The following is a 10,214-nucleotide window of genomic DNA, read 5'->3' on the forward strand; positions in this document are numbered from 1 at the left end:
ACTGGTGGTTTAAATCCTATTATCTCGTAAAGCGTTTGGAATTCTGCCCCCCAAAATTGCATTAAGCTGGGATGGAAATTCCTTGTGGCTTATCCCTCACCCCTGTGCGTGCGGCGTCGAGTTTGGGGCGTTGTTGCTGCTCGCTCTGTGGGTCTGGTGGGTGTGCTGGCCTGGGGACATAAGCTCTGGGGCTAAATCCCAAGGAGACAGACTGATCCATCACAAGGAGGGCAGGGAAGGGCTGGGAGGGTGCAGAAATCCTAACCAAGGATGGGATTCACCCAGCTGGGAGCAAGTGCTGTAAGCTTGGAGTCCCACGAGATCTGCTGCCCCTTCCTGGTCCTGGTGCCTGTCTTAGGGCATGTTGCTTTACCCTTTTCTACCACTTTCCTCCCAGCTTCTGAAATGGACAGACTGCTTCCAGGGGAAAATGGGGTTTGTGGATGTTCCCCCAGCAATCCTCCCCCTTGGGAAATGTGAACTCCAGCTCTCCAGGCTGGACACGGGCAAGAAGCAAATGCTGGTCCTTCACCAGGCAGCTGCTTCCAACTGCTCTGCCCTGCCTGAGGAGAAGTGTCATGAGTCCTACCTCCCAACAGGGAGCTCAGCTGGGAGCCCCTGGTGCCACATCACCTGTGTGGCTGCAGTGGGAAGCTGCTGCCTCTGTGCTTCTCCCTAGTGCCAGGTGATTTGGAGACACGTGTGGGTGCATGGTGGTGCCTTGCAGTATCTGTGGGACAGGCTGAAGGCCTTGCTCACGAGTATCTGCTCTCTTCCTGGGAGGAGAAAGTCTCTTCCAGGTGACGGGAAGTGGGTGAGACAGTGGTAGCTGCTGTCTCAGGGGGCTTAGCCCTTGGCTGAAGCACACCAGCTCTGGTGGAGGACCTCTGGGGTCAGTCACTGTTGTCTCTGGGTCACTCAGAGCTGTCAGCACAGAGATGTGTCCCTTGAAGCTCCCTGTTAGTATCTAGAGAGCTATTTTTGGGAGCACCATCACTGTCCTCCTGCAGCCTTTGGACACTGAGCTGAGAGGGTCCCTGGACTCTGCAGGGTTCTCAGCTGGAACACTCCAAGCTGTCCTCGGTGGGTCAGTGCCCTGCTGTGGGTGCCTGGGGACATGGTACGTGGACGGTGGTGTGGCTGTCTGTGTGTTGTTGGGTTGTTAGCGCTGGTTTTGGGGCGACTCCACCCTTGACCCGAGTGCTGTTGCCATGCCAAGGCTCGGGGCTGATGCCCTCGTGGGAAGCTCAGTATTCCGTGTCTCTGCGAGCGTTGCTGCAGCCCTAACTGTTGGTTTTGTTTCCCTGTCATTCCCAGTACAGCGCCGTGGACAGCAATCCCCTATCCCTGTACGTCATGCATCCCTTCTGGAACGCCATCGTGAAGGTGAGGCCTCTCCTGCCCCTCCCTCCCACCACCAGCTGCTTTGTGGGGTTTTTTGTGGCACAACTAACCACTGCCCGCTCCCAGCGAAGCTTCCTGCTGCCCTGGGAGAGCTGGATGCCCCTGACAGTGCTGCCTAACCCCAGGCAGTCACAGCCACGGCCGGAGCAGCTCCTGGTCCTCGCTCCATGTTTTAACGAGTTCATCTCTTGCCGCTTTCCCATAGATCTTCCCCACCTGGCTGGCCCCAAATTTGATAACGTTTTCTGGCTTCCTGCTGCTTGTCTTCAACTTCTTCCTCATGGCATACTTCGACCCTGACTTTTATGCTTCTGGTAAGGCTGCTTGTTCCCGGTGGGACGTGAGAGCTGTCACCTCCTCTGCTGGGAGTTCTTGGGGGTGAGGCCTCAGGGTCTGAGCCTTCCCACAGGCAGGTGACTGGGACAGAGGAGAGGGTTGAGCTCACTGAGCTTCATGGCAAGGGTATGACACCTTCCCTCTGGCTGCTGGAGGAAACAGTCAGAATCTTGGGTAGGAACTGGACTGCAGAATTACACATAGGACCATGTAGGATCTTCCTGCAGAGCAGACAACAACCCAGTGCCCTTGTTTTAAAATCTGCCAGGGCAACATGGGAAACACTGCTTGCCTGAAATCAGCAGGTAGAGCCTTGTTCTTCACATCCCAGCTGGTCCTTCTTGCCAAAACACTCCACCACCACATCAGGCTGACAGGCCAAATCCTTTCTCAGCTTCACCATACACAGCTTGAAAGTTTCTGCCTGTACCCATGTTCATCTGGCCCCGACTCCAAAGGTTCAGCCATGTCCCTTTCCTCATGGAGGTGTGCCAGGGAAAGGATTAGTACAGTGTAACTTCTTTTGCTGCTGGAAAGGCACCATCCTGCTGCTGGGAGGAGACAGGAGCACATTCCTGAGTCACTGTTCCACCCTGTGCCCTCCTGCTGCCAGGGAGCTGTGCCTCTTCCTGCTCTTTTCCGACGTTCCGATGCCCCTTTGGGCTCCCTGATTGCAGACAGCTACTCTGGCTCTCTGCCAGAGGGGTGCTGGAGGAGCTGGAGGTGCTGCTAAGGAGGAACTTCATTTCCATTGGCAGGATGGGACTGGAGACTGGGCGGGGAGTCCTGGCGTGTTCTGCGGAGGCAGGGAATGGCCAAGGGAATTGCCACACCTCGGGGGCTCTGCTCGATGCTCTGTGAGCAAGTGATTGAGGAGAGTCATCTGCACACACTTCCCTGGCATGCGCTGGGGCTGCAGTTGCTGGCCCCAGTTCTTAGATACGATGATTCTGGGGAGCTGGGGCAGAGAGGTATATCCCAGAAGGCAAAGTGACCTGGTTCCGGGAGTGCTGTGGAACAGCTCTGCCCTCACACCCTGAAAAGTTCACATCCCAGTTCCGCTGAGTGAGCTGTGCAGGTGCTTTGCCTCTTGAGCCAGAACTAACCCACTGGAAGCACACACTGAGCTGTCCTGACTCAGGACTTTCTGCCCCTTACAGCTCCTGATCACCAGCATGTTCCAGATGGAGTGTGGATCATTGCAGGGCTCCTCAACTTCATTGCCTACACGTTAGGTAAGAGTTTAGTTGGTGGTTTGTGGCCATCTTCTCATGCTGTGCCTGCCTGCTGGCTGATCTCTGAGCTCACCAGGAAATGTTTGACCCTGTGCTCCTGCCAGGCACTGATCCAGCTGCTGCTGGGTCTGCCAGAGCAGTTTGTGGGAGCTGCTTTGCAGAGTGGAGAGGAGGAAGTTGTCCCAGAGCAGCTGATGGGAAAGGAGGATGCTGGAGGTGACTTGGAGACAAACTGTGAAATTCTTTCTTTGCTCTGCTTTAAATAATCAGAGAATCCTAGACTGGTTTGGGTGGGAAGGGACCTCCAAGATCCTCTAGTTGCACCACCCCCTGCCCTGGGCAGGGACACCTCCCACCAGCCCAGGCTCCTCCAAGCCCCATCCAGCCTGGCCTGGAACACTCCCAGGGATGGAGCTGGGCATAGCTCCTCTGGGCACCCTGTGCCAGTGCCTCAGCACCTCACAGGGAATAGTTCCTTCCCAGTATCCCGTGGCAGTGGGAAGTCATTCCCTGTGTCCTGTCCCTCCAGGCCTTGTCCCAGGTCCCTCTGCACCTCTCTTGGAGTCCCTTGAGGCACTTAGAGGGGTTCTAAGGAATATAAAGGAATTGTAAGGAAATAAATATAGTCTTGTCAGACTGTTGGATTTTCTAGTCTCCCCTGGAGCAGGAGATGGGACACCCACTCCCTGTTAGAGGATGGAGGTGGTGGCAGCTGCTGTCCCTGGCTGCAGACTGGCCCATTGCTTTGTGTGGTGTGTCCAGCAAAGCTCCCCATTTGTCCTTCTCCTCCCAGATGGCGTGGATGGGAAGCAGGCTCGCAGGACCAACTCCAGCACACCCCTGGGAGAGCTCTTTGACCACGGCCTGGACAGCTGGGCCTGTGTGTACTTCGTCGTCACAGTCTACTCCACCTTTGGCCGTGGCTCCACGGGCGTCAGTGTCTTCGTTCTCTACCTCCTCTTGTGGGTGGTTTTGTTTTCCTTCATCCTCTCCCACTGGGAGAAGTATAACACTGGGATTCTCTTCCTGCCCTGGGGATATGACATCAGCCAGGTGGTAAGTACATGCTGCAGCCCTTGAGGAGTCTGCTGGGGTGCAGTGGTGCCAGTGAGGTGTGTGAGGGAGGCAGGTAGCTCTGCTGCATGCCCAGAGCTTCCTAAATCGTGGAATCGTAGTCCATGTAAATGGGCTCTCCACTTGAACTGTTGCACTAGGTAGTTTGCTGCACAGTATCACTGTGGGTAGCCTGGAAGTTTGGGGATACCTTTTGGCACTAGCAGGATTTGTGCTAAAACCCAGCAGAGTTAATTGGCCAGTTAATTGCTGTTCCTGGAGCAAAGGTTCCTGGGGAGGAGCCCCTCTATGCCCTGTTGAGACTGGTGGTGATGGACCCTTGGGATTGTGGGTGTGTCCATCCCTCATCAAGGAATTCTCTGCAGGAAGCTGTTCCTGAAGAGAGCTGGGAGCTCTGGATGAGGCAGCTCCCCTGTACTGCTGGCAGTGCCTTCCAGGCTCCAAGCCCTGTCCATCCTGGCCTGGAGCACTCCCAGTGATGGGGCAGACCCCGCTGCTCTGGGCAGCCTGTGCCAGGGTTTTACATCTCCTTTGTGAAAAAGCTCCTTCCATGTGTCTGAGTACCTTGTAAGCATTTTTTTTATCGTGTGGCTCATGGGATGCTGGGCTGGAAACACAGCAGGTTGGAAGGAGAGTTCAATCAGTGCAGCTGCAGTCATTGCAATCATCACATCTCCTTGTAAGAGGAGACCATAACTCATCTCCTGACCATACTCTGATCCCTGTCCCCAGCAGTGTTGCTTAACCCCAGTGCTTTCAGCTCACTGCCCGTGGCAGAACGGCAGGGCGAGGGCTGAGCTCCCCTGCAGCGTGTTCTGTCCAGCTTCAAGCTGAAATATCCCTGTGAGCTTTTCCCTTGTAATCCAGTAGCAGGTAGGTAAAAGTCCCCAAATTGACCCTCCGGGTCACTGCAACTTGTAGTGTGAAACCTGTCTCTGCCTCAGGCATCTCACGAGATCAGCCTGTGCAAGGGCATCTTGGCTCCTGCAGTGAGCAGCAGCTCCTGGTCTTGTCCTTCCCATGGAACTATTTGGTTGAAAAGCCCTCTGAGGTCAAGTCCAACTTCCCCCAGCACTGCCGAGGCCACCACTGACCATGTCCCCAGTGCCACGTCCACGTGGCTGTTCAATCCCTCCAGGGACGGTGAGTCCCCCTGCCCTGGGCAGCTGTGCCAGGGCTGGACAGCCCTTTCCAAGAAGAAATTGTTCCCAATATCCAACCTGAACCTCCCCTGGCACAGCCTGAGGTGTTTCCCCTGTCCTGTCCCTTGTTCCCTGGGAGCAGAGCCTGAGCCCACCTGGCTGCACCTCCTGGCAGGAGCTGCAGAGAGCAGAAGGTTCCCCTGAGCCTCCTTTTCTCCAGGCTGAGCCCCCACAGCTCCCTCAGCCTCTCCTGCTGCTCCAGCCCCTTCCCAGCTCTGTTCCCTTCCCTGGACACCTCCAGCCCCTCCATGTGCTTCTTTCCATCCTCCAGCCCCTCCATGTCCTTGTGAGGTCCCAGAGCTGCCCCAGGGCTGGAGGTGCCTCAGCAGGTTCAGCACAGGGACAGGCACTGCCCGAGGCAATCACTGCTCGGACCTGGTCTCAGAAATGGGATATTTATGGGTTTGTTCTCCCCCTCCTGCTGGCGGGTGGGCCCAGTGCTGCCAGCCCCGCCCGCAGCCTGCTCACCCCTGCTCGTCTTGTGCTCTCTTCCAGACCATTTCAATTGTCTACATAGTGACAGCCTTTGTGGGAGTGGAGGCCTGGTATGCACCTTTCCTGTTTAATTTCTTATATAGAGACCTATTCACTGCAATGATTATTGGTAAGAAGCTCCATGTTGAAGCCTGTCTTTTAAACTCCACCTCTAACGAAACCCTGTGCTAATTACATGCTAACACTGTTCTGTTTGCTGCCGTGGGAGCTGCTGCAGGCTATTATTGAAGTGACTAACTGAGGGTGTTCTCACAGCCTGCCCCGGCCCAGGGTTTCAAAACCTTGTTGTCTCCTGCAGAGTTATTTTGGAGGACTTAACTCCAGTCTGCCTGGGCTGACTTCAAGTCAGGGAAGCTCAGTCTGGGGTTTTCAGGGGTGAAACCTGAGTCTCTAGGGAGTAAAGCCCAGTGTGCAGGTGGGTGCTGGGAGCTGGCACCCAGTGGAGCCCCTGCAGGCCTCGGGCTGTGTTTGGGGGGGTCAGAATGTGCTTGTTTTGCTGCTCCCTCTGACCCCAGAGCCCAAACACTGCGTGGGAGGGAGGTTCCAGCCACGGGGTGGGTGCCAGCACTCTGCTGTTTGGGGATCCTGCTCTCCACCCACCCCTGGAACATGAAGCAGGGGCAAAATTGAAATAAAGCCTCAGGCTGGCCCTCCAGTGCTCGGTCAAAACGAGCCACTGCAGAGGGGGGAGCCGAGCTGACATTGCTTACTGTCTTTTGCCATTTCCAGCTCGGTTTGTTCTCTGTGTTCCTTCAGGGGTTCATTGTAGTTCCCTAGTTTCAAGTTAGTTGGTGTGGTAGATCTAACGTTGGCACTTTTCATCAGGTGGATGTTCTGAGCTTCCCTCTGGCAGACACATAACTGCATGTGAAAATAAATGTGCTTTTCCTGTATGAAAACAGAGCCTGATGCCCACACAGGATGGATCTGGCATAGGAGTTGGGTTATTGCAGCAGCAGTATTCCCAACTCTGTTACAACACCTTCTGCTGGATAAACAGGGAGGGGGTTGTGCTGGACTGTTGTGGATAGTGGCTGATGGTTCTGACTGAGGTGTAGATTTTCTAGTGCCTTAGGTGGTTTGTGTCATTTATGAAGTTAAATGACAACGTTTTGGCACCTTGGGCACTGGAAGTGCTTGCTCCAGCAGGACTGGCAGCAGATTGCTCAGCTGTGTCACTCATGGAACTTGCACTGACCTCGTGTCTCATCAAAACTGTAATTAGCCTTTGCCACTGTCTAAAGCACAGCACCAGGCTCGTGGGTGCAGCTCTTCAAATGGCTGTCATTTACAGCAGACCTTCACTTCTGACTACAGAGTGCTGAGCACCTACTTCTACAGGTGCTGAGCTATTCCTGGTGCACTCTTACAGCTATTTTGGTTTCCAGGAATGTAAGCCAGAGCACAGCCAGGTGCCTGTTTGGGGGAGCACGTGAGGGTCTCCCTCTGCCATGGGGAGTAACGTGGCTCTCTTCTCTTCCAGCTTGTGCCCTCACTGTGACGCTGCCCATGAGCCTCTACAACTTCTACAAGTGAGTTTCTAGAATCCCAGGATGGTTTGGGTGGGAAGGTGACCATATGGATTATCCTGTTTCACCCCCTGCCTTGGGCTGCTCATCCAACCTGGCCTGGAACACTCCCAGGGATGGAGCAGCCACAGCTGCTCTGGGCACCCTGTGCCAGAGCCTCAGCACCTCACAGGGAGGATTCCTGCCCAGTATCCCATCTGTCCCTGCCCTGTGGCAGTGGGAAGCCATTCCCTGTGTCCTGTCCCTCCATCCCTTGTCCCATGTCCCTCTGCAGCTCTCCTGGAGCCCTTTCAGGCACTGTACTGCAGGCAGGGACCAGAGATCTCTCAGTGATTCCATGTGTTTCAGGGCCTATAAGAGTAACACCCTGAAGCACCACTCTGTGTACGAAATCATGCTGCCCCTGCTGTCCCCAGTGTTGCTGTTCCTGCTCTGCACCACGTGGATCTTCATGTCCCCGACTGACATCCTGGAGGTTCAGCCCAGGCTCTTCTATTTCATGGTTGGAACAGCCTTCGCTAACATTTCTGTAAGCTACTTTTGCTTTTTGCCTCAGAAACTAGAGAATTAGTTAAGCTGAGTGTTCTCATGCACCCTCTGTGCTGTGACAGCAAACTGCTGCTAGGGAGTGAGCTCCTGCATCCTTTTTGGGGGGTAAAGGTAAAATGGGAGGCACTAAACTTTGGGTCAAAATCTGATTTAGCTGCATATTCGTGGAATTACAGAATTGTTAAGGTTGGGAATGACTTCTGTGGCCATGGAGCCTGACTGTTCCCCAGCACTGCCAAGGCCACCACTCACCATGTCCCCAGTGCCGCATCCACATTTTTGTTCAATCCCTCCAGGGATGGGGACTCTCCCTCTGCCATGGGCTGCTGTGCTGGAATTCCTCCTGATGTCCAACCTGACCCTCCCCTCGCACAGCCTGAGGTGTTTCCCCTGTCCTGTCCCTTGTTCCCTGGGAGCAGAGCCTGAGCCCACCTGGCTGCACCTCCTGGCAGGAGCTGCAGAGAGCAGAAGGTTCCCCGGAGCCTCCTTTTCTCCAGGCTGAGCCCCCACAGCTCCCTCAGCCTCTCCTGCTGCTCCGGCCCCTTCCCAGCTCCGTTCCCTTCCCTGGACACCTCCAGCCCCTCCATGTCCTTCTTGTGAGGGCCCAGGGCTGCCCCAGGGCTGGAGGTGCCTCATGGGCTCAGGCTCTGACAGCTCTGTCCCCTGGAGCTGTGCTGGGCTCAGGCTCTGATGGCTCTGTCCCCTGGAGCTGTGCTGGGCTCAGGCTCTGATGGCTCTGTCCCCCAGTGCCAGCTGATCGTCTGCCAGATGAGCAGCACGCGCTGCCAGCCCCTCACCTGGATGCCGCCGCCCACCGCGCGGTGCTGCTGCTGGTGCTGTCTGGGCTCACACCCCACAGCGAGACACTGCTCCTCTACCTGCTGACTGCTTTCCTCACCCTGGCACACATCCACTACGGAGTGGTCGTGGTAGGTGACCCTGGCACCGGCTCTGGTGCTGCCTGGGGCAGGGAGTGCTCTGTGCGTTACGGGAGCCGCGGTGGGAATGGCTCTGTCGTGCTGACTGTGGCTGTGTGGAACTTGAGCTGAGGCCCCTGTGAGCAGCTTGGGCAGGTTGTGTGGGTTTGCAATAAGCTGCACTCGAGGTGACAGGGGCTGTCATGCCCCTGGGGATGTGACATGAAACTAGGCTGGTTTGACTTGGAAAGACCTTAAAGTCCATCCAGTGCCACCCCTGCTATGGGCAGGGACACCTCCCACCAGCCCAGGGTGCTCCGCGCCCCCCCCCACTCCCAGGGATGGAGCAGCCACAGCTGCTCTGGGCACCCTGTGCCAGTGCCTCAGCACCTCACAGGGAGCAATTCCTGCCCGGTATCCATCTGTCCCTGCCCTGTGGCAGTGGGAAGCCATTCCCTGTGTCCTGTCCCTCCATCCCTTGTCCCAAGTCCCTTTGCAGCTCTCCTGGAGCCCCCTGAGGCACTGGAAGGAGCTCTAAGGTCTCTCTGTGAGGTCTCTAAGCTGCTGGGGGAGCCAGGATGGAGCAGGGATGTCCCTGCCAGGGAAAGTGGGAACACTGCAGCTTCAAGGCCTTCTGCCCTGCTGTGAGGGCTGTGTAGAGATCCAGGGACTGGTTTGCTCCTCTGACTCTTCTTGGCTCCATGAGTTTTGATTTAGGAGAGAAAACTAACTTAGAGGAGTCTCAGTCCCATTAGGAATGCCCCAGGAATCTGCTGAGGAAGGAGGAGGAGGGACCTTTGGGAAGCTCCTTCTCCTGGGAACCCCAGCTGTAACATGGAGCCTCCTGAGTCGAGTTCCAACTGTAATTACAGCCGAGAAGTAATAGCCAGGTTGTCTTGCCTTTCCAATTAGTGTAATGAGGCTTCTATGCAAGAAGGATTTGAATTACTAAGAAGCTTAAATAAATGTGGTCCTGGAATCGTTGCTGGAGATGGGACTGAGCGGGTGGTGTAATCCTCCTGCCCAGGCCTGGTCATCCTGTCCTGGGAGCTTCCCAATGCTCTGCTCTCCTGGGGCTGTGTTCCCCTCCTTCCCTCCCTCTGGCTTTCCAAAGGCCCATCTGTGCAGTCTCCTCTTCCAGGATAAGACACTTTGAGCTGAGGAGCCTTTTAAGGCTTTGTGTCTGGGACATAATCCCAAGATGCTCTCAACTTGGTAGGAATGGTTAGGAATAAACCCTCTGCCTTGACTCTGTGCCCAGCTCAGCCTCCTGCAGTAAAGGACACGGCCCCCAGTTTGAACGGTTCAGGGAGGGATTTTTCATACTGATCATCTGATGATGATCTGAGATGATCAAATGAGTTTAAGCAAAGTAATGAAAACATTGCTGGGAGGAGCAGAGATGTAGCAGGGTAAAGTCTCAGGGTAAAATCCTGCAGGCCTGAGCTCAGGGCAGCATTCCTGTGACTCCTG

The 10,214-nt window shown here is 55.5% G+C and overlaps 1 protein-coding gene across 1 annotated transcript in view; it reads left to right on the top strand.

Moving 5' to 3' along the window:
• Positions 1-1,317: 1,317 nt before the first annotated feature.
• Positions 1,318-10,214, top strand: part of LOC103803984 (ethanolaminephosphotransferase 1-like) — a gene marked incomplete at its 5' end in the record, with an annotated part of 9,544 nt that continues 647 nt past the window's right edge. Inside the window, 9 exon segments of the mRNA XM_009076566.1 lie at positions 1,318-1,386; positions 1,610-1,718; positions 2,901-2,975; positions 3,769-4,031; positions 5,747-5,855; positions 7,230-7,278; positions 7,624-7,804; positions 8,572-8,641; positions 8,644-8,753. Coding sequence (XP_009074814.1) covers positions 1,318-1,386; positions 1,610-1,718; positions 2,901-2,975; positions 3,769-4,031; positions 5,747-5,855; positions 7,230-7,278; positions 7,624-7,804; positions 8,572-8,641; positions 8,644-8,753 — 1,035 coding nt within the window.

This window comes from Acanthisitta chloris, unplaced genomic scaffold (assembly GCF_000695815.1).
Source record: "Acanthisitta chloris isolate BGI_N310 unplaced genomic scaffold, ASM69581v1 scaffold9706, whole genome shotgun sequence".
NCBI classification, from domain to species: Eukaryota; Metazoa; Chordata; class Aves; order Passeriformes; family Acanthisittidae; genus Acanthisitta; species Acanthisitta chloris.